Source organism: Lissotriton helveticus, chromosome 4_1 (genome assembly GCF_964261635.1).
Source record: "Lissotriton helveticus chromosome 4_1, aLisHel1.1, whole genome shotgun sequence".
Taxonomy (NCBI): domain Eukaryota; kingdom Metazoa; phylum Chordata; class Amphibia; order Caudata; family Salamandridae; genus Lissotriton; species Lissotriton helveticus.
Genome location: NC_136063.1, coordinates 1,921,661,064 through 1,921,686,001, shown reverse-complemented (window position 1 = coordinate 1,921,686,001; position 24,938 = coordinate 1,921,661,064). Strand labels below are relative to the sequence as shown.

Here is a 24,938-nt window from a genome sequence, read left to right as displayed (position 1 = left end):
GGCGGGTGAGTTATATGAAATTGGAGAAGTGTAACGGGTGCGCACACCGCTTCCGTTAAAGCCCCTGAAGAGAAGCAGATGGAGCTTCGAAACGCGTCGGGCAGATCCATTACGGAGCGGCGTCTACGAGCGGATCCCCGTCCTCACCTACACATAAATAAAGCTGCTGCTCGCGTGCTACTCATAAGGTGGACAACCTTGGAGCGTGAATCTATATGCGGCAGTCCAGCCGCAGAGTATGCACCACCCCGTTAACGTGGGGGTCACGGCAGTGAAGTAGCAGCCGTACATGGGATCGAGGACGGGCCCACTCGTGGAGTCCATACAGGACTTGATTGTGTGCTTTCCGCACTACACTTCCCAGAAGTCTCATTGGAGCCTCCCATTGGCGGGTGAGTTATATGAAATTGGAGAAGTGTAACGGGTGCGCACACCGCTTCCGTTAAAGCCCCTGAAGAGAAGCAGATGGAGCTTCGAAACGCGTCGGGCAGATCCATTACGGAGCGGCGTCTACGAGCGGATCCCCGTCCTCACCTACACATAAATAAAGCTGCTGCTCGCGTGCTACTCATAAGGTGGACAACCTTGGAGCGTGAATCTATATGCGGCAGTCCAGCCGCAGAGTATGCACCACCCCGTTAACGTGGGGGTCACGGCAGTGAAGTAGCAGCCGTACATGGGATCGAGGACGGGCCCACTCGTGGAGTCCATACAGGACTTGATTGTGTGCTTTCCGCACTACACTTCCCAGAAGTCTCATTGGAGCCTCCCATTGGCGGGTGAGTTATATGAAATTGGAGAAGTGTAACGGGTGCGCACACCGCTTCCGTTAAAGCCCCTGAAGAGAAGCAGATGGAGCTTCGAAACGCGTCGGGCAGATCCATTACGGAGCGGCGTCTACGAGCGGATCCCCGTCCTCACCTACACATAAATAAAGCTGCTGCTCGCGTGCTACTCATAAGGTGGACAACCTTGGAGCGTGAATCTATATGCGGCAGTCCAGCCGCAGAGTATGCACCACCCCGTTAACGTGGGGGTCACGGCAGTGAAGTAGCAGCCGTACATGGGATCGAGGACGGGCCCACTCGTGGAGTCCATACAGGACTTGATTGTGTGCTTTCCGCACTACACTTCCCAGAAGTCTCATTGGAGCCTCCCATTGGCGGGTGAGTTATATGAAATTGGAGAAGTGTAACGGGTGCGCACACCGCTTCCGTTAAAGCCCCTGAAGAGAAGCAGATGGAGCTTCGAAACGCGTCGGGCAGATCCATTACGGAGCGGCGTCTACGAGCGGATCCCCGTCCTCACCTACACATAAATAAAGCTGCTGCTCGCGTGCTACTCATAAGGTGGACAACCTTGGAGCGTGAATCTATATGCGGCAGTCCAGCCGCAGAGTATGCACCACCCCGTTAACGTGGGGGTCACGGCAGTGAAGTAGCAGCCGTACATGGGATCGAGGACGGGCCCACTCGTGGAGTCCATACAGGACTTGATTGTGTGCTTTCCGCACTACACTTCCCAGAAGTCTCATTGGAGCCTCCCATTGGCGGGTGAGTTATATGAAATTGGAGAAGTGTAACGGGTGCGCACACCGCTTCCGTTAAAGCCCCTGAAGAGAAGCAGATGGAGCTTCGAAACGCGTCGGGCAGATCCATTACGGAGCGGCGTCTACGAGCGGATCCCCGTCCTCACCTACACATAAATAAAGCTGCTGCTCGTGTGCTACTCATAAGGTGGACAACCTTGGAGCGTGAATCTATATGCGGCAGTCCAGCCGCAGAGTATGCACCACCCCGTTAACGTGGGGGTCACGGCAGTGAAGTAGCAGCCGTACATGGGATCGAGGACGGGCCCACTCGTGGAGTCCATACAGGACTTGATTGTGTGCTTTCCGCACTACACTTCCCAGAAGTCTCATTGGAGCCTCCCATTGGCGGGTGAGTTATATGAAATTGGAGAAGTGTAACGGGTGCGCACACCGCTTCCGTTAAAGCCCCTGAAGAGAAGCAGATGGAGCTTCGAAACGCGTCGGGCAGATCCATTACGGAGCGGCGTCTACGAGCGGATCCCCGTCCTCACCTACACATAAATAAAGCTGCTGCTCGCGTGCTACTCATAAGGTGGACAACCTTGGAGCGTGAATATATATATATATATACACTCGAGCAAATTCCTTCAATTAAGAAGACGCCGCACACCACTTCAAAGATTAGCTTCCGTTGTTTATTTCCTGTAGGTTTTTCCCCACCTATGCGTTTCGGACATATACTGTCCCTGGTCATGGTTAACAAACATTTGTCTGTCATTTGTGTTCATTATTTATACTGGAGACTCCACGTGGCATATTATGGTGCATTATGGGCTCAGTAGTAAAGTATGCATTGCTTGCTATCAAGCTTATCTTCGTATTTAGAAGACCGGTGTCCGGCTGTTCACGAGACCAAGGAGGAACTCTTCACCGCTTATAATTAGTCAGCGTGTGAAATGTGCATGGTTGAGGCTGCCGTGTAATTAGGCAGCCTCGTAAATGACTTTTACGTCTAATTACGCTCATGCATAATACATATATATATATATATATATATATACATATATATTTGCATATTATATATGCATATTTATATATATATATATTTTCAAATAATTTTTTTCCCCATATATACATATATATATATATATATATATACACACATATACATATATATATATATATATATATATATATATATATATATATATATATATGAATGTAAATATATTTTTTAAATTACCCTTTACACCCAAAAAACGAATCCCACCCTGGTCCCTTAAAATACCCCTGCACCCAAAAACCTAACCCACCTTTACTCCCTAAAATACCCTAGCACCCTTAAACCCAAAATCAACCTTAACCCTAAAAATGCCCTTGTACCCCAAAACTCAAACCCATCCTAAACCCTAAAAATGCCCCTGTTCCCCAAAACCGTAATACCCTCTAACCCTATTAATAAACATCAGCACTCCAAAATCCAAACCCATCTTGAACCCTAAAAATACACTTTGCACCCCAAAACCCAAACCCATCCTAAATCATAAAATTGCCCCTGTACCCCAAAACCTAAATCCACCCACAACCTTTAATACACCCAATTTACCCCCAAACCCACCCTAACCCCTAAAAATGCCCCAGCACCCTCAAAACCCAAACCCATCTTGAGCCCTAAAAATACACCCTGCACCTCAAAACCTTCCACACCCTTAAACCTAAAAATACCTCCTGCACCCCAAAACCCACACACCCTAAACCCTAACTAAAAATACCCCTGTACCCCAAAAACTAAATTCCCCTTAAACTCTAAAAAATACCCCAGTACCCCAAAACCCAAACCCACCCTGAAGCCTATATAAACCACCTGTACCCCAAAGTCCATACTATCCCTAAACCCTAAAAATATCTCCTGCACCCCAAAACCCAAACCCACCCTAAAAATGCCCTTGTACCCCAAAACCTAACACCCCCCTTAACCCTTAAAATACCCAATCACCCCAAAACCCAAAGCCCATACTGAACCCTAATACCCCCTGCACCCCAAAACCTTCCACACACCCTTAACCCTAAAAATACCTTTTGCACCCCAAAACCCAAACCCACCCTAAAAATACCCCGGTACCCCAAAAACGAAATTCCCCTTAAACCCTAAAAATACCCCAGTACCCCAAAACACAAACCCACCCAGAACCCTATAAAAACCACCTGTACCCCAAAACCTATACTATCCCTGAACCCTAAAAATATCTCCTGCACCACAAAACCCAAACCCACACTAAACCCTAAAAAATGCCCCTTTACCCCAAAACCTAAAAAATCCCTCAACCCTTAAAATACCCCATCACCCTAAAACCCAAAACCCACACTGAACCCTAATAATACCCCGTACATCCCAAAACCTTCCACACACCCTGAACCCTAAAAATACTTCCTGCACCCCAAAACCTAAATACCCCATAAACCCTAAAAATAACCAAGCACCCCAAAACCAACCCTATACTCTAAAAATACCATACTCTAAAAATACCCTGTGCACCCCATAACCCAAACCCACCCTCAACCCATAAAATACCCCTGAACCCCAAAACCTATACCCCTACACCCCCAAAGTAAAACCATATACTTACCTTAAACTTAAATAATAAAAACATATGCTTTTACCATTCATGCTTTTACTACGAATTTAGTTGTAAAAGCATGCGTGGTAAAAGCATATAAGATGTAATGGCATGCGTTATTATAGTATTGCGGAGTAATGGTACTATCGTTATGATGGTATGCGGAGTGAAGGTATGCAGAATGAAAGTGTTGCTGTGAAGGTGGTTTACCGTTCAAGACAGCAAGATTTGAATGGGTTGGAGTGCCTTGTCTGGTGTAGGCATTAGGTAGCAGATGGAGTAAACTTTCTGATGTTTTTCCTCCTTTGCTCTTGATTTCTGTTTGCTTAGGTCTTGACCTATTCTCTCACATTCACACATTCTTCCTTGCTGCAGGCGTTTGCCTTTTGTCTGACTGTTGGAGGCTTTTGCTTCAGTTCTACGCAATAGCCATGTTGTACTGCGTTCATTGTCCATTTATCGGCAGCGATGGTACTACCCTCCTGCCGAAACCTCCCCAATTCCTCCCCATACTGATGTTGTGTGTAGAGGGGTGCTATGGGTAAGTCAATTGTTTGGTAGTTCTGACCCCTGTTGGATGCAAACTCTTGATCTGGCTGGCACCGAAAGGGCTTCCTTGGTGTTGTAGGTTATTGCCACTTCGTTGATGCACAGTAAGTGCTGATCTGTGGTGTGAAAGTCGCATAAGGGCTGACGGCTGTAATACTCCTCTAGCGGGTACCCTTCTTCTTGGTGTGACTCCTCCTCAGAACTGAAGTGAAAGACACCCATCACCTTTGCAGTTTCAATGTCTTTCTTCATTCTCTGCATTCCAAAACAGGGTTTTTGTCCATGACAGACTTGCATAGTATAGCAAGCTGCACTTCCTGTTCAAAACCTACCATCCTCAGCCAGGAGTGTCTCCTTAGACTGGTGCTAGAGCACAACAACCTGCTAGCTGTATGTGCTGCATCCAAAGCTGATTTAAATCATGTGCTGGAGATGGTCTTTCCCACCCCCGGATGACTGCCTTTGTCCTCTTCTTGTACTACTCTGTGATATGTTCCCTCAAATCCGCTATCTACTCTCATAGTTGGTGTATGTAGACCACCATGTCATGGCAAAAATGGCGCGATCTGATGCTGCGTTGACTTTTATGTAGATGATAGTGAGATGATATATAGAATGCACGGCTATTAAAGAGGGTCCTGGCGCAATGCCGTCTGAAAAAAAGAAGCAGATGTAGATGGTAATTAGTGAAAGAAAAGCCAGGTCTTAAGCTTTTTCTTAAAACCAGCTATAGCCTTTGTTTGACGCAAGTCAAGAGGGACCTTGGACAGATGATTACCAGATGAACGTAAGACTCTCTCAGGGCTGTAAAAAAAGCAATGCTAGCTAAAAGGTAGACAGGTCCAGACTAATGGAAATCTGGCAGGAGTGGTATGGGCAGAGTGGCAAACAGCAGGCCTGTGCTCCACTCACAATGAAAAGCGTTGCCGAGCGATAGCTGCCTTCGAAACTCCAGGGTGCAGTACTGCAGACACTGCTCGTTCTCTTCAGAGGCGAACAAATCTTACCAAGGTTCTTTCCACTGCTGAAAGAGACCTTGCACCACCTCTGACTGGAGAAGCCATTCGTGATCCATTAGGCATCGGCAGCTGAGTTTGTCCGCCCTGGCGTTCAGAGAACCTGCCAAGTGTTAAACCATCAGGGTTATCTCCTGCTGTTCCAGCAATGTCCAGAGATACAGGGCCTCTCGACAAAGGGTCCACGACCCTACCCGCCCTACTTGTAGCAGTACCACATGGTGGTGTTGTTTGCAAACCCTACACTAGCTTCCCTTTAAAAGAGGGAAGACATGCTTTCAATGCCAATCAAATCGCTTGGAGCTCCAACAGATTTATGTGGAGCCCGACTCCGCCGGAGACCAGTGTCCCCTGTTCTCCACCTCTCCCAGATGGCCGCCCCATCCCAGAAGAGATGCATCTGTCACTACTGTGAGTTCTAGTTGGGGAAGGGAGAGGGCTCTGTCGTTGAATCAATCGTGGTTCATCAACCACCACTGCAGATCTCTCACAGTTCCTTCCACGATCTAGACCATGTCCGTGAGATTTCCTCGATGCTCTGCCCACTGGAACTTCAGATTCCACTGCAGATCCTGCATACGCCACCTGCAGGATGCAGGAGGCCATGAGGCCCAACAGACTCCGAGTCAGTCTCACCAAAATCCAGGATAGAGGCAGAAACATCAGAATCATAACCTGAATATCCTAGACTCGCTGCTCGGGAGGATAGGCCCAAAACTGCACTGAGTCCAAAAGTGCTCCAATGAAAGGGAGCATCTCAGGAGTCAGGTGTGACATAGGCACATTTAACCCAGCGAATGCAGGAGGTCAGCTGTAGTCTGAATGTGGGCGAGGACGCCTAACCTGCGCAGATGAGCTGCGACCACCGCCTTCACCTTGGTAAACACATAAGGGGCACTGGTAAGGCCGAAGGGGAGCACGGTAAACTGAAAGTGTTTGCAACCTACTTTGAACTGAAAGTAATGCCTGTGGCCAGGCAGGATGGGGATATGAAAATACACATCCAGTATTCTTGATCTATGGCAGGCAAAACTGAGCTAGAGTGAGCATCTTAAACCTCTCCTTCTTGATGTGGCTGGAAACACCTTCCATTGACACGAAAGGGTTGAAAGTAAGATTGGCCACGAGGGGGAGAGGAGAGGCCCAAGGATCTGGCCGTAGCTCAAGAGTCCTTGAACCTGACCAGGGCCGACTCTGCCTTTTCCCCAAAAAGACGGGTTCCATCAAAGGGCATGTCCATCAGATTGTACTGGACATCGCCTGAGAAGCCAGTTGTTCTTAGCCAGGCGTGGCGCCTCAAGGCCACTGTTGTTGTAATCGATCTGCCCAGGGAATCCGTCCTATCTAGGCCACACCGTTTGGTGAATTTTGCTGCATCTCTCCCATCCTTGACTGCGTGGGAGAGCACAGCCCGGGACTTGTGGCAGCACTTGTGCAACGTCTCCCAAAGGGAGTGGGAGAAATGGCCCAATAAGCATGTGGTGTTCACCGACCACAATGCCAGGTTGGAGGAAGAAAACACCTTCTTCCCAAATGAGTCCAACCTCTTAGATTCAGGGATGGGATGTTGGCTGGGGAACTTCGGATCGCCCAGGGCTGGACGATGGTGGCCTGCAATTGTCCTATTCACAAGAGCCCCTGTGCTAGGCTTGGACCACCTGCCTAGTAGGATGTCTGTCAATGCTTCATTAGAGGGCAAATGGGGTTCGGAAGTGGAAGCCTCAGGTTGGAGCAGTTCAGTCAGGAGTTTAGTCCTGACCTGCACTGACGGCAGCTCTAGTCCAAGGACTTCAGTTGCCCTTTTAACCACCATGGCATTGAATGCCCGCACCTCCATAGCCCCTGTTGGTGAGAGACAGCATGCCAGTATTTGGAGAAGTGTCCAGTCCCCTGGTTTCCGCAAGTTCCCCTTACCAGTCCAAAGGCTCCGCAGAGTAATCCCGATATTCCAGAGGGCCCATCGATCCCTCCTATTCCTCTCCTTAGCCTAGCACATCTTCCAAGTGCGCAGGCGATAACATAGAACCCCTGGGTTCACTGTGCTCTCGAATTGGCGTTGAGTGACATCGTTCTGGCTCCATGTCGTCGGGGATGAGGATGAGGCTGGCGTCACTGGTTGCCACCAGCACTGAGGCTGGAGCCAACAGTGTTGAACCCGATGGGGCCCTTGCCGACTTTGTGGTACCCAAGGGCTCACCAGCGGGATTGGCCCGCTCAAATACGCGGCACATGGACTCTTAAAATTCTTTTATTTGAGCGAGGGTCGCTCCGGCTCCCGGAAAGGGTGGGAGGCGCATAGTCGACCCTGGCTCCGACTCCGCGGAACCATGCATATAGTGTAAGTGCTCCTTCCCTCTCTCGTCGACAGACGACAGCCAAGGAGAAGCTAAAGTACTCTTGGACTTCTTCTTTTTGTGCCTCTTCCCAGAGTGTCCCGAAGACAATGAGTGGGAGTAAGAGTACTTAGAGCTCCAGGAGCGATCCAGCCACTTTCTCTTCTTCCCACTGAGTCTTGCTCTACGGTGTCGACTGTCGGGCTGCGAGGAGCTTCATCACCCTCTCCCTCAAAGCCTTCAGGACCATGGCCTGGCAGTTCGAGCACGACTTTGACTCGTGGCCGCTCTCGAGAACCCATAGGCAAACGAGGTGGTGATCGGTTACCGAGATCATGCGGTGGCAGGCACTGCACAGCTTGAAACTAGTCTTCCTCAAAGACATCCCTCACACACGAAGTGGAAATATTTTCCAAATTCGACAAATGCTAAGAAAAATCCATGTCAAATAGCGACAGAGGGGTAGCTCTTACCGGATAGGCGCTTAACTGGAACAGAAAGTAAAGAACGGACGTCTGCGCGCCTGGGTGGCGACTATATAGGCACCGCAACGTCATAACTGACGCTGCCGATGACGTCACGTAGAGCCGAATGGAGTCACCCGACGGTGCGCGCATGGGGTATTGCTCAGCAAAAGTTTCTAGGATCCAGCCTGACACCTGGGAAATTCAAAGGCAAGGAATCTGCAGCAATAAGTCTCTATCAGATAATGTATTTAGTATTATGGCCTCAACTTTGGAACACCCAAATATGGAAAAAGCTTTTGGAATAGGTATGAAGTGGCTTCGCTGAAAGTGTCACAAAAACTGGTGCTTACATATAAAAAATACATACATAAAGACGACAAACTTTAGTTAGAACACCTAGAAGACCACAATCAAATAGAAGAACACAATCTATGTTAAACATGCTACTAAATGCCACAAACGCAAGTACTAAATACATTTTAAAATTAAGAGCCATATTATGAAAACTCTGGCAAAAACTAAAAATAACAACTTTAATAACCAACAGTACAAAACACACTGAAGTATCTTTGACAGTTAATTTTAGTATGAAAGCTAAATTACCTGCTGGCCGAGTTTCTTCAAGTAGCAAATAACACTGTAGCTAAGTCCACAATCTAGGTGATGATCAGGTATCAGATTTGGAGCCCCCATCACCCTCAGTGCTTTCTTTAATGGCTAGAAGGAAAACAAAATATAAAATATTCTGAAACATAATGCACCTTGATAAGCAAGGTTAAAGCGTGTTTAGATGCTGATATGGATGTCCCCCAGGCACTGGTCCTGCTCGATCTGTCTGCTGCGTTTGTCACGGTCGACCATAATATTCTGCTCGACCGTGTCAGACTAGCCGGCATCTGTGGCTTAGCCCACGATTGGATCAGGTCATTTCTTAGTGACCGTTCACAGGCAGTTGGTCTTCTTCCTTTCTCCTCTCCCGCACTCCTTACCTCCTGTGGGGTTATTATTATTATTATTATTATAATTGCATTTATTGAGCGCGCAGCTACCCGGAGGTTTCCCGGCGCTAAAGCAAACAGAAGATGAGCCAAGTTTAGGAGACTGTGGGCATGCATGTTAAGTATTAAAAAGCCAGGTCTTAATTCCTTTGCGGAATGTCAGATAACAGGTTTCAGAACGCAGGAATTGAGGCATGGAGTTCCATAGGGAGGGTGCCAATAAGGCGAACGAGCGACCTCCCATTTTGGCTCTGTTGACGCGGGGGATCTGAAACTTGTTTTGGTGGAAGATTCCCCAGGGTTTCTCACTTTCCCCTATTTTGTTTAACATTTATCTACTTCCTCTACTTCAGTCCCTGAAATCTTTCAAAGTCACCACGTTTAATTATGCAGACGATCTGCAACTCACCTTCACAATTGACAACTCATCTGACTCAATCCTATCATTCCAGAACACCATGCTCTTTATACGCCATTGGATGGACAGTAACCAACTGAAGCTAAATCCGGATAAAACGGAACTGGTCCTCTTTGGCAAAAGCCAGTTACTCTGGGGCCCACATTATTGGCCATCTGAACTAGCCCCCCTCTCACTCCATCAATCTCCGTCATGAGTCTGGGGGTGATTATTGACAGAGATTTATCACTAAAACCTCAAATAAATTCGGTGGTGGCGACATGTTTCTTTCAGCTCCGGAAGATAAAAAAGATCAGCCAGATGCTAACACAGTCAGCCTTGACCCAGGTAGTGATGGCCTTGGTGTTGTCTCATTTAGACTATGCCAACGCCATCTACCTGGGCCTCCCTCCGACCCTCAGTAGGCGCCTGCAGATGGTTCATAATCAGGCTGCAAGACTCATATATCGTCTCCCACGCTGGCAATCCGCAAGACCTCTAATGAGGCAGCTCCATTGGCTCCCCATCACTCAGCGCATTATTTTCGAAGTCGCCTGTATGGCCTTTAAGTCTCTGCACACTCGCAGTCCAAAATTCATCCAAGACCTTTTACCCAGATACACTCCTTCTCGTGGTTTACGTTCTGCCTCGCAAATTCTCCTTTATGTCCCTCGGTTCAAGTCTCAACGCAAGGGTGGGAGAAGATTCGCCACCCTTGCTCCTAAACTGTGGAATTCCCTTCCCCTGGAAATCCGCTCTTCCCCTACTCTGCTTTCGTTCAGAAAGCTTTTGAAAACCTGGCTCTTTGTCCAACTTTTAGCCTAACTACTTCTATATTCCTTGTTTGTCTCTCACTCACTTAGCTCCTGTTGGTCAGCGCCATGAAAACCTCGGGTGTGCGAGCGCTATATAAAACTTTGATAAGATAAGATAAGAAGATAAGATGCCATAAACAGTTTACAAGGAACAAAACGGAAATTGCAAACTTGTTTTCAAACATAAGAGCAGTTTGTGTCCTTCTGTAACAGTGACATACCAAGTAGAATCAGATCACTTGTTAGTTCCCAAACCTGAAACATAAGAGACAACCTTTACAGCTACTTACCAAATGGCCGCTTACCCATACTGATTTTTATCTTTGTCTGACTAAGCAGGGATTGAGGGGATATGTGGCATAAAGCTCATAAATTTATAGATGCTGTCTAGGGTGAAGAACATTGTCTCCTAGACCAGTTAGAATATCGAAACTAAACTGCAATTTGCAATGGAAATGCATAAACATCTACTGGAAAAAAAACAAGTGCCTAACCCAATGCGAAACAAGAGCTAATCTCGCCCAAGGCTGGAAAAAGCAGTCCCCGAATAGGCCTGTCCTGATCACGGTCTGGAGTCTAAGTCTTGACTTCCTGTCCCCCTTTCAATAAAGAAGTTGATCTGTAGAAAATGCCTATTTAGTCTCATCCATATGTGGTGTCTGTGCTCCTACCATGGTCTATTCGGAAATGCCATCTGAAGTAACAGAGCTAGCAAACTCAGTCCCCAGATCCCTGTTGGAATATCTGATATATGAAGGTCTTGCCACTTCTCATGTGTAGATTGCGCTCTTTCATGGGCGTACTGATAACTATCTTCAACAGGGCCAACTATCACTGGAAAAGCCCATTCTTAATGTAAGCAGATGAGCACATCTTACAAAAATCATGCCTGCTTGAACACAAGGAGTTCCACCATGCTAGGATTCAGTAGCCTGAATCTCTTTGCCAAAATCACTGATGAGGTCTCCCCCTGAAGCTTTCCATTTAAATCCTGCCAGAATATTATGCCACTGACACATTTTTATGAATTGCTTTGAATTTCAATTCAGAATGGGAATGCGTGTTTAGAAGATATGTTCAACAAAATCTAATTTAAATTAGTTTGTTAATAGTTTTGACCAGTAGTCCTGTGCATGAATGTGGAGGTAATGGTAGATGTGGAGAATTCCCGTTAACAGTGGCATTTCAAGGTAGAGTAGTACCCTAAGATTTTGGAATTACTTCATGACAAGAGGATAGGGTAGGCCAATTTGACCTAATGAGATGGAAAGTAATCAATCAATTAATCACTGCATTTCTAAAGCGTGCTACATACCCGTGAGGGTCTCAAGGCGCTGGGGAGGGGGGGAAGGGGGCTGCTACTGATCGAAGACCCAGGTCTTGAGAAGTCTTCTGAAGGCCAGCAGGTCCTAGTTCTGTCGTAGGCTGGTAGGGAGAGCGTTCCAGGTCTTGGCGGCGAGGTAGGAGAAGGATCTGCCACCGGTGGTGGTCTTCCGGATACGTGGAACTGAGGCGAGGGCGAGGCTGGCCGAGCGAAGGCTGCGGGTGGAGGTGTGGAAAGTACAAGGCTACAATGCAAACAATTTGCTCGCTGAATCTCTAGCTGGGAAGCAAAAGAGCACTGAACAGGTGCAACAGTCCTATGAATGATACAGGTATTCACGAGGCAGGAGACAGGCAGTATCCAGAGTGCGATGAAGTAATGATAACTGAATGAATCTTCAATTTGTACCTGAATTGCAAGAGCTGTAGAGAGATCAGTGGTTACCTTGCTACAGATTTTGTTAGCATGAACGGAGAAGGCCTGCCTTCAATTTTTTTCTCTCTATACTGCATCTATTTGTCCTTGGTCTGGCAATGTCATGGTACTAGGTGTTGTGATGGCCATAGGAGGTGGTTAGTTTCTTGGTCAGGTGTGTTAGGGTACTGTTTCTAATAGCCATGTAGGTGATGTAGCTGGTTTTGAATATGATGAGAGCCTGGAGGGGAAGCCAGTATAGTTCCTTCAGTATTTTGATGACTGTAGGTAAGTGCCCCTTTTTGCATGGTTGCCCCCAGTTTTTGCCAAACTGTTGATGTACTTTGAGTGTGCCCTGGGTTCCTGTCAACCAGGTATCCAGGGCCTATGTCCTTTCCTGCAGAGCGCGGAGTGCAGAAAACTGTGAACTGAGCGAAGTTCACCGCCCAGGCCTAGTGATGGGATACCCAGGATGCTGCAAATGTAAGAAAGATCAGCAGATGCAGACTGGAAGCAGTCACATGACCACTGTGTGTTGGGTGGTGCTGGAGCTATGAAGCCTTTAGCGCAACTCCATGGCTCTTTTGATCTGAATGGATGGTAGGAATAGGTTTAAGTGAGGGGATTGGTAGAGGGTTGACTCGGCATGCACATGTATAGCTGTGGCATGAACAGAGTTTCTTGTGCTGCTTTGACTCTTTTGATCCATATGGATGGTAGGAAGGACTTACTGTGAGGAGACTGGTTAAATGAGTACAGCACATTCCTCTATGTGCAGTACCGTGCAGAGGCTGAAAGGGGCCATTGTATAAAACAAACAACATGTCTTAATACCTCTAGGCATAGTACCGTTTCATACGCTGTAAACGTCATTCAGCACATAGGAGAGAGCATCTAACGTTTTCATGTACTGAGTGTGGACAGCCTGAGAATGCGGCTTGTTCACTCATACCAGAACCCTAACATAACATTTCAAATTGTCAGTTGATTGTTCACCTTTCTATTTCTCAAAGTGCCTCCACTACTTTATTCTGATTACCTACAGAGGTAACATTTTTGCCATTCATTTTCTAGTTTGCATACACATTTGAACTAACCATATTTATTATATTACTGAAATATATAAACAAATGGCAAGTGAACTTAAGGGTAGGTTACCCAGAAGTGACAAAGGCCCCCCAAAGTCAGCTTGTTATGCATGTTTTTAATGCATAGGTCTGTTCACTGAGTCCACCTACGAAACCACAACCAAATATCTGAAAAAATAAATTTCATGACTGTCCTCTATCACTATAAATTCAGCATTCACCTTAACCTGACGTCTCTACCCCAATAACTTTCCTGGCACCACGGCACCACGTTCTTATGAAGTGCAGTGCGATTCCTTTGTACCCGAGTTAAGATTATATTTCTGAGAAAACCTTGCAAGAGCAATAACCACGGCAAATGGAGTTTCTCTTCAGAAAGTCACATCGCTGTTTCAACATTCACTTTATTCTGTATAAGTAAGGAGCATATTTTCTTTTTCTTACACGGCAGAGTATGTATCTGCTTCAGATTTGTACGGTAAACACAGTTTTTTATGAGATGTCCTACCTGGGGTGGTTCCATTCAAGCAGAGATAATGGCAAACCTCCAAAGGAAGTTCCATGTTTTTACCCTTGAACTTGAAACAAAATGTAATGGATAAAGCCTATGTAAAGATTTCCCATGTCTTTCATCTAGTGTGACCATTTCCACCAGATCATGTCGAATACGGTTTCCAATTCTTAACTTTTATATGGTAGACTAATCAGGGTTGCAGGTTTCGTTTGCCTGCACTGAACTAATTAGACTAACACACCTGAACTCAATGATTTGAGGGTGTAGGAGAGTAGGGTCTGCAATCCTATGATCACCCAGATTTTTGCTTTTTGCTGCACTGGTTTACGACTTTCCCTGGCTGTGGGCCTGCTAATCAGACCCACAGCCTAGCTGTTCTCTCTATCCAAATTGTACTTAGGTACTGAATTGGCACTGGGCCCTCTCCAAGTCCCTGTACCCAGGGCTGAGGTGCACCCAGAAGTCTCCCAGGGGCTGAAGCATGTATTGTGCCACCCCTGGATTGACTAACTAAAACTGACACAACTGGCTGCACGACAGCTGGGGCAAGGTGGTGTAAACACCCTTTGCTTTAGATATAGTATACCTATATCTAACCCTAAAATGGACACACAGATCTCCTATCAGTCACTCCTATGGCAGGCCTTAACAATCCTGAAGGCAGAGTGCTTGGAATCGTGTGAGATGGTGCTCTGGCATGAGCTGAGCCTGTCTGCGGCTTTCGGGATCCATCCCTTAGCCGTTTCCATGATATCGCATACCATATACTCTTAAGTGCATTATAATCCTCGCGGTTATGTGCCAACTCTGGTATCGCTTTATCAAAACATGTCGAGTAAGGTGTCATACGAATTGGAATACTAACCCCTCGCCAATTCTGGCGACGGGGTTAGCATTCCACCCTTCTAGAGGGACACGACATGTATGTAACCCCTAACCCCGGTTAAAGTCAGACAGAGCCTTAGCATCCACAAAATGGATGCTGCCACCGAGACACAAGTCTGCCCTCCTGCTGCTGGGAGTCCTCCCAGAGCAGGAGATAAGGACAAAGGGTTTCCTGCCAGGGGCGGTGCCAGCACCGTCCCAGACAGGGTTTTGTGTATTGTAGGTAGGCAGGGCTTTAGAGGAAGGTGACTGCACGTGGCACCCCGGTGCTCACTGTGCATAGGCTGGCTGGAACCAGTTCCAGGGTCACTCCAGACCCTGTGCTGGGGAAAAGCCCGCCAAGGAAGTGGGTGTAACCACCCCCCTCCTAGTCCCACCCATAGGGCAGGACTTAGTCGCGTGCCAGCCCCCTTTTACAGGATAAAGGTAGAGACTGGCCCCCTTCCAAATCAGATCATCTTTGAATCCTGAAACTACTTTCCACGAAAGGAACTCAAGACTTCTTCCTAAGATTTCTCCCTTGTGACTAAGGAGTAGTCACCCTGCATCCGCAGGGACCATCTAAAGAACACTGCGGTCTGCTGCAAGTCCTTCCTACGGAATCCGACTGCCCAGCTCGACGAGAACCGGCTTCCCTGGCACCTCTGACCTCTACCCACCTCTACAGCCCAGCTGAGAACCGTGGGTGCGACGAGACCTCAAGGGACCGGCCATCTGCAAGACTGCACGACTTCTTTCCAGCAAGCCCGCCGAGTGAATTCCTGGTGAGTGCTTTGGGGTCCGAGAAGCCCCCACCCTGAGCAGCTCCAGCACCGAAGAGCAGCCCCCCAGCATCTTCACGATCTGCGTGGGGCCCTTCTGCTTTTTACTGCTCACCGCGTTGTTTGGCTACTAGCCGCTGGCTTGTGGCCTTCCTGACGACGCCCGACGACATTTCTGCTGCTGGTCTGGTTGCTCCAGACTGGCCCTTGCTTCCCTCCATCGGAGAAGTACCCTGGACCCTCCTGGTCCACCCAAGACGCCATTTTAGGTCCACCGCGTGGGCCTTGCATTTGCCAAGACTTGTTGCCCAATCCTGGGTCCAGAGACGTCGACAGCAAGAACGTTCGTGGGACAGCTCGCACCTCCATCCTGGTCGCCGACAACGCCTCCTGGTCCGAGAGACTGCAGAGCCCAGCAGCGCCCACTCACCTGACTGCGGTGACTTCGCCCGGTGCCATCCTGGTGCCCACTTAATCACTGGCTAGTGATTCAAGAACTTGGTCCCCTCTGCTTTCAGGTTTTCTTCTTCCTTGATCCAGGCTTGGATCCATCGAACTTTTCTTCACTGGTCGCCTGCCAGCAACTTCTTCCTTCCAGGCTCCTGGTCCGGCAACGAGATCCCCGACGTCTTTTCAGACCTATGCAGCTGCAGCCCCTGGGCTAGGTAACTTCGGCACTTCGGTGTCCCAGCATAGCCTCACTATCCTAGGGTCAGGATCCACTGTCGTTTTCTTCCTACCAGGTCGGGTTCGCCCGTGAACACTAACTTTGCCTTTACTAGCCTCCATAGACTTTGTCCCGCATCCCGCGTGAGAGTGCACACTCTGCACCCGAGTCCCCTGGGTCTCCTAGTAGTAATCTAACGATTCCCTAGTCCAGTCCTAGCGATTCCAAAGCCTATTAGAACTGTTACTTACCTGCTAGTAATTCGCATTCCACTTTTAAAGTATATGGTTTTTCGTGCCCCTCGGGCATTTGTGTATAACGTGCTAACTTAAGTATTTTCGTAAGAGTTTTGTTGTGTGCCTAGCACCCTGTCCTCATAAAGAGTACAGGGTTGTTGTGATTCTAATAAATACACTGTTTATTTTCATAACCCTTGTGTGGTGTCCTTTCACTGGGTGTTCAAGGGGTAATGTGATGGTAAAACAGCTGGCTTAACACGCCCTCTAGAGTCTTAGCCTTAGACTGCTCGTATCCATGCTACTAGGATAGCTGGTCTATAAGGTTGACTTACAACCAATCATCAATAAGGGTTGTTTGGACTGATATATAGTGATCACTAGAATAGTGAGCACTGCACATCAGGCCAACTTCTCACAGAGGGTGAAAGGTCAGAACAGGAGACAGTGTCCACATGACCCAGAGTGTGGTAGCCAGCCTATGTTTATGTCATTCTTCCCTGCCAGGTTACGGATTTTCTTGAACCATCCTTGGGAGATTGTGTTTATTAAGCACCCAAAAAACCATGGTCAGTTACTAAAACATTAATCCTAAGGTTGGCATTATCCTTCCAGACCTATCCCACAACTGTTCTAAAATGTGATGCTGGAGCTTACTTCGATTCTAAACACAAAGCATCTGTGTTACATTCTCCACTTATCTTTATTGATTACTATGCCTTTAAATGACTTGCATCTTTTGTTATTTCTTGAGTTCCACGTAGAACTCATGTGGCTGCTAGGCACCAGGTCAGTTGTACTGTTCCTGCCTGCCAAGTAGCTGCTCCCACCTGCTGCTGTTTCGCTGCCAATAAACAACTACTCATCATTTCAACTTGTTCCTGCCTTGTTTATAACAATCTGCCTTATGCACTTGACTAGTTTCAGATAAAACGAGGAAATGCTTATTTTACAAAAGGTGATTTGGAGAAAGAGTCAGAAGAGTATCTTCTCCAATAATTTAGAATGGGTCTGCCAATAAATCATTCAGGGGTAGAGAGGGAGAACGAAACCCTCAGCACTTCCACCTCCTTCCAAATGACACTTCAAGTCAATGCCATCTTTGACACACCCATTACATATGAGTACTCACTCCAGCACTCTCCCTCAAACAAAAACACATGTACACTCTCCACAGTCCAACTGACTGACCGCCAATTCAGTCAATGGCACAGTAGCACACTCCAGCACACTCCATTAACAGAACATAACAAACCTTCCATTAAAAAAACGCAACATAATATTCAGAAAAGCTGAATCAGATCAGAGCAATTTACCTATACAGAGAATCCAATTACACACAAAGGGTCAGATGTATGAAGCCATTTAGCATTTCTTAAAGGACCGAATCGCTATTCCGGGCTGTTAAGAAATGTTAAATGAGCTTTTCATATGTACAAAGCCTTCTAAGCTGTCGCAAGTTGTGATTTCTACCCAGTAGAGATCTCAATTTGTGATATCGTGATAAAGTGCAAATAGGGATTACCTATTTGCGATTCATGTGCACATGTACATAGCATTTCCTAAATGCGAATTGGGCATTTAGGAAATGAGACCTAGTGCCTTGAGATTTTTAAGGAGTCGCTATTTAGGAAATACAAAATAGCATTTTCGGACGTACATCTAGCCCTTAGATACTCACTGCTACCTTTATTAAAATCCGACAAGGATAAACTGTATGAAAATATCCACACATATTTCTTGAGCAAAAAATTGGTCAGGTCCCTTAGATAGTGATCCTTTATTGAATTGGCTTAAACCCTCTATAGATTAAGGGTCTATGGATATTTTTAGCATTTTTAGATATTTTTGGTAGCAGAAATTGCCGCCCATATTAAAAATTGTTTAAATACACACAGATCAACAACCTTTATGGTGGATACAAAAATATAGATGTACATACCAATAAAAAGTAAGGAGGTATTGTTTTCAAATAGCAGTCAAACGCACGACGCCACTTAACGTCTGGTTTCAGTTTGTGCACTTTAAACAAATCATCTGGAACAAAATATAGAGATACAATATAATTATCGTTTCTGTTATCAAACAGTCTAACATAATGATAGATATGTACTGAAACTAGCAAGCAAGGGGACAGTAAAAAAAGGGAACAGGCATAAGTAGTAAATGTTTAGTTTCCTGAAATACATGGTGTGTATTAGGCATAAAGCTCAGAGCAAAATTATTTTTTCAATTTCTAGATTGTTGGCCTTTGTAGTCTTAACAATTCAACACTTATTTTGAACAGCATAAAATGTACAGTTCAAAACCATCAAAATAATATGAAGTAGTCTTTTTTTCTCGTTATCGATATATCATAGTAGGTATCAAATTGTACAAAAAAACATTTATCCATAATATTTATTCTCAATGAGTAATTCTCTAACACTTTAAAATTATTTTGAGCCCCGCATTACGATCAACACATGGTTGATGAAAAATGTAGACAACTTTGCAAACATGTTGGGCATCATTCACAAACTGCACTTTGTACTGTGCTTTGTAGTACTACAATAGTACTACAAAACTTACTAGAAAGTGCTATTCACAAACTGTACTTTTGTAGTTCCGTACAATTTTGAGCAGGTTTACGGAAATTGAGTGTCACAATGTTACTACTGTGTCCTATGCAGAGGACACTCAATTCATAGTCACCTTATCTCAGGAGATAGATGGAACAGATGGCTAATGTGAAAGCTGTTTCGTGGAGGTGGCCAACTGGATGACCAATAGCTGCCTTAAACTAAATGCTAATAAAACGGAGGTTCTCATTGTGGGGAAAACCACTCCAACTGAACATCAGCATGGTGGCCCAATGTAATTGGCTCTACTTCAGTTCCGAAGGAAAAAGTAAAGAACTTAGGAGTTTGGCTGAACCCAGCGCTATCTCTTGAACATCAGATAACTGCAGTGGCAGGTACATGCTTTAACACCTTGAAAATGCTAAGGGAGATCTTTGAGTTTCTTCATCTCTCTGTCAGGAAAATCATTTAACAGGCATCAGCTAGCTCGCTGCTAGATAACTGAAATGTCCTATTTCTAGGGGTAACCAAAGGTAGACTTCAGAAATTACAGAGAGTTCAAACTGCTGGGGCCCGCTTAGTGTTAAATACCCCAAGGTGTGCTCCTACAGGGCCAGCTTTGGCCACTTTGTATTGGTTGCGACTTAGAGAGAGAATTCTACTTAAAGCCACTGGATTCTGCCATAGAATCTTTAATGATAGGGATACACAATATCTGACCTCTTGGGTGACCAGACACCAATCCTGCCGTAGTCTTAGATCTTCAGGCACAAATCTGGCAGTTATACCACGGGTGAGAAAAGTTAAGTGGGGCAGCTGCTCTTTTGCTTTTCTAGCTTCAAAAGCTTGGAATTCACCGCCTCTTTATCTAAGGATGAACAGTTGGACCTGTTGTTCTGAAAGAGGCTTAAAACCTGGTTATTCCGCATTGTTTTAACATGCGCCCTTATCTCAGCTTTCTGCTCCGTGTCTTTTAATAGGGCTGATGTTTTAGTTGGTGATGTTCCACTCTGGCTCTTCATCTTTTAGCACTGGGACATATTGTTAGGCGTAGCCATGCACTTTATTAATGGGCTTATTATTATTATTACTGCTTTCGGTATTCAAAAACTGCACTTTTATAGCAGTTTACACTTTTGTAGGAAATTCCTACCATCCTAATTTTCTATGGAAGAGTGTTGCAGTACCACTGGTTGGCCATGTGTAGTGCTGGATTTACTACAGTAGGGCAAGTTGCTACAAAAGAGCAGTTTGTGAATACCGAAATATAGTGCACTTACTCAAAAGTGTAAAATTGCTTAAAAGTGTATTAGACTCGTACTTTCGCTTAGAATTTAAGCTGGTATCTCAGTTTAGATGGGAGTGCTTAAATTGAAACCACTTGAACATTTCTTTAGTCGTGCACTTCAAATTAAGAAACCTTGCATCAATTTCCATGTACCTAGTAGAGGCAGCAGCACAGGAAAGTTGTAAGGCATCACAAAAAGGTTCACACAGGTTAAAGTAGTGCTTGCTTTTAGATAGCCAAACGGATGTCCAACTTCACTATATTTTCCACTACTGGTCACAAATACCTGAAAAACAAATAAACAAAAGTTGATTAATCAATTTTGGGAATCTCTCCTATAAAAACAATTTTTTAATGCATCCCCAACATCAGCAAGGCATTAAACGAAAGACATTAAATGATACAAAGGGAGTCCCGTCTAGGGAACACTCTTGCAAAATATACGAGATGAATAGTAGTCAGTCCTCTCTGAAACACGAGCAGATCTTCAGCAACAGAGGAAATGTGGTTCATAATCGGGGTCTCAATTTCAAACTACCCATTGCTCTTTCTTCAAAGGCTTTATTTCATTTTGGGAGTGCATTGAATGGCTCATGATCATGAACCCTCCCGAAAACCTGCAATGCACCAGAGCGGACATAGACCCACAGAGAAATGCTCATGTGCAATGATTCAAACTAATGTGTAATGTACGTAAGGGGAACTTTTGATTTCCATTTAACTGTTGGACTAGATGCAACATTTCTATTCAGATATTTATAAACCAGGTAAGGAATTCTATACATTCCTGGAACAGGCATTAGACCTTTTCTTCAGAACAAGGATATAGAATTGCAACAATTACAACCTGAGATCAAGTATGAGACTGCTTTGCCGTAGTTAGTGTCTGTAAAATAGATTTGCGGGTAGCCCTTCTTACAAGCAATACACACCTTTAAATGCCTCTATACCGAAATATGATCAAATATAATTATATAATTTTGGCTCAAGTATGCCTAAAGAGTTCAATCGGTATTTCCCAACAGGTCACTTAATTAATCTGTGATCCTTTGTGAGATTGTTGTCCCGTCAGATTCCTATGAAAACATTTTCAGTCTAAATTATACAGAAACAAATACCAACCCGAAGGTCCCTCAATAGACGCCCCACTTTGTCACATGGACATTATCCAATCCAACCAAAAAATCTGTTCTTTCTGAAAAGGCTCTACATAATAACTAAAAACACCGGCTCTAACATCTAAAAGTATTCAGTGAAAAAAAGGTATACAACAAATAAAGTAGAGAAAGACAACCAAGATGTTCAAACAGGAATTGCCATTCTTTTTGAAGGTTCTGGTAAATTGCATTTATTAAGCCTTTAATAACTCAGAGGCTGCAATTTCAAGTTTAGTGGCTAATTCCAACTCTTTTCCAAACCGAACAAAGGGATTGTAATAGTGATTTTTACTTGGAATAGTAGTTACTTACAGTACCCTGTAAATATCTCACCCTGGGGTAGTATGGTAAATACCTCAACCTTTTCTGATCAACTCAGAATCAACTCAGGATGAAGGCCTTAGTCTTTGTAAGTAGGTTTATTGCAATTATGTTCCTTTGCTGCAGACAATCAAATATTCTTCACTCATTCTGAGTGCTCCTGAAAATAGCATCCCTCACCTAGTCCTTTTAAGGTCGAGCCTAGAGTCAGCAAGCGTGGGCTACTCTGCTAGACTTGTAGTGGATTAGGGAATAGAAGCCCCGCCCACTCTCTGTCCATTGTTGCCATTGGCTTGTGTTATTCTCCTTCCTAAATGCTGGCTTGTGATTCGTAAAAAGGTTTGTTAGTCACTTCTTAGTATCGCCTTCTCTTCATTTGTCACCTTCCATGGCAACTGGCCCTTTTACTTTGGTTATTACACGGTATCTGTTATTTAGTCTTTAAGTACTATTTTCCTTATTGTGTTTCTCTTTCTGAAGGCACTAAGTGCTTTGCTTATATTCAGTCCGTGGTGCCTTATTTACAACCCCACCCTCCCTCCCCTTGTCCGTGTCTTCTTTACCCCCGCCATCCCTCCCATTGTCCGTGCCTTCTTTAACACCCCCTGCATTCCCTTCCATTGTTGTGCCTTCTTTAGCACCCCCACCCTCCCTCCCGTTGTCCGTGCCTTCTTCACCCTGAGCACTGAGAGCAGTGCACTCGCTGCCACCCTCTGTACCAAGCAGTGTTTGTCACCTAGTTACAAGAGAAAGCCCAATCGGGAGGGAATTGAAGGGCTTCGGTCAGATGACACGTTTGTTGAAACAGGGATTTTCAAAGTATATGGCAGGTGGGAGGGGTACATCAACAGGCTTTAAAGACAAGCATTTGCAATGCAATAGGTCGTGCATTACGCAAGTTTAAGCTATTGCAAATGCGTGTTTGAGTGTGCAACTGGGTTGATGCAAGGAAGTCTTTCCTACTCCTGAGATGTGGGAATCAGTGTTTACTCCGCAGTGTCTATGGTGGGTTCTATCATTTACAACTGATGTCCCGTCACATGAGATGCTACCGAACTCCATTTAGATAAACGTTTGTCTATTTGACTTTTCAAGGATAGCGAAGTTGAACTGTTATTGTTTACTCCAGAAAGTGGTAGTCTTGGAAACTCAGATACAGTATCAACCTGTAATCATACAAACTAAATGTCCTGTCACAGTTACACATTTATTCTACTGACCTCTAGAGCAAGGAGCAAATGGTAAGAACTTAAATAGCGTCTGGTGAAAAATATTGCTCTTATGAAGGTTCTTCCTCACACTCTGTCCAGGTAGCTCCTGTTGTGTAAACTAGTAGGTTCTGCGTTCTCAGTGTGGTGCACTAGAACTGATGGCATCAGTTAACAGAAGTTGTGCTGCTTCAAAAACTATACCCTCTCACCCTTGGCTTCACACAAGTCATGACCCCTCACAAAAAAGTGCTGCTGTGTTTGTAGAGAACGAAAGATGTATCCTGTCAGTCACAGCCTCAATGCTCACTGCTCTGTGTCTGCCACTCAAGGGTCTCCCTGCAACTTTTGTTACATAAGAAGACAGGCTGCAAAGTTTACCCAGCACATAGTTGAGTGTCCAATGTAAAACAGTAAGTTATACAAAATGTCCACGCAGAGCTCTGTCTTTTGCAAGGAGACCAGACGCCAGTTCTGTGCTGCACTGCTAGAATACCTGTGCTAGCTGCCCACAAATGTTGTTCCTGTGTCTATTGCCCACTGCACACCTGAGAACTCAAGTTGCTGACATAATGTCATCTCAGAAATGCACTTTACTATAAGATGAGAGATTACATTTTGTTGCGCATCTGACTCTTCTGTAAATCTGACACTTTCAATAAAAATAACACTACCGAGATAATCCATGTCCTGGATAGCACTCAAGTCTCTGATCAACACGACCATCTATTCCTAAGAGGTCATTCCATTTAGAGGATGGAACAAAGTGAATATCTGCCAAAAATTAGCCTATAAACTCAGTTCTCTCACTCCTCAAGCAGAGATCACGGTAATGCAGTTTCCTCAACACTGAAGCCACTACCAACTCTGCTGAAAAATCTTTGCGGTGGACCTTTATGTGAATAATGAGACAATACCAAATCCAGTACATGGGTCCTTTTGACAATCTTAGGGCGCCCTGATGTAAACAGGCCTCTACAATCCCTAGCAGAAATTAAATGTTACCATTATTTTCAAGTTCATAACACGTAAGCAATGATGATCAGATTTTTTATTTCTCCAGAATTACTCTAGGTAAGAGAATGGAAACATGGACTATCAAATCTTTCTATCCTAACACTGGGATGTTTTTCATTGAAATTTTCTGTATATTTAGATCCGAGGTGCTGCATTTCTTATATAAAAGGATCCATGTGTGCTCACATTAGGCAATGATTCCATATGGGCACTTGCTTTTGATTAAGAACAAATGCAGCTCTATTTTTATGCAGAATAAGTTACAGTCTTTAGAGTGCATTTTATTTTCCTTAGAAGAGTAGTACTTACAGTAAGAAAACAAGTTACTTATCTGTAACTGTTGTTCTCCAGTATTGGAAACTTTCATAGATTCACATGCCTGAATCATTCCCCGTCGTCGAGACGGGAGTCTCAGGTATATAACAAAGCTATGCTTAGTAGTAAAGCAAACTGAAAAAAGGCCGAGGCCCATTTTCCTTTTGCAACCCATTACATTCGTTATGTAAAAAGGACCAAACTTTTCTCTGAACCAATCAGAGCTCCTCACTCTCTAGAAAGAACCCTCCCGAGAGAACCTTTTGCCCCTCAGAGTTTCGCACACTTGTGCATAAAACACTTTCTGTGCCAAATCCAAGGTGAGCCCCTCAGGGGAGGAGGGTGGGTTGCATGTGAATCTATGAAAGCTTCCAATACTGGAGAACTACAGTTACAGGTAAGTAACTTGTTTTCTTACTCCAGTATTGGAGCTTTCATAGATTCACATGCCTAAATCA

The 24,938-nt window shown here is 45.1% G+C and overlaps 1 protein-coding gene across 2 annotated transcripts in view; it reads right to left on the bottom strand.

The window, feature by feature from the left end:
* Window positions 1-24,938, bottom strand: part of LOC144829436 (integrator complex subunit 6-like) — a 403,536-nt gene that overhangs the window by 232,204 nt on the left and 146,394 nt on the right. Inside the window, exons 9-11 of one of the 2 annotated variants that reach the window (XM_078688577.1) lie at window positions 20,616-20,748; window positions 18,556-18,650; window positions 9,118-9,231 (exon numbers count right to left, since the gene is read on the bottom strand). In XM_078688577.1, coding sequence (XP_078544703.1) covers window positions 9,118-9,231; window positions 18,556-18,650; window positions 20,616-20,748 — 342 coding nt within the window. The remainder of the gene's footprint in view (window positions 1-9,117; window positions 9,232-18,555; window positions 18,651-20,615; window positions 20,749-24,938) is intronic. The other variant, XM_078688578.1, reaches the window with a different exon arrangement.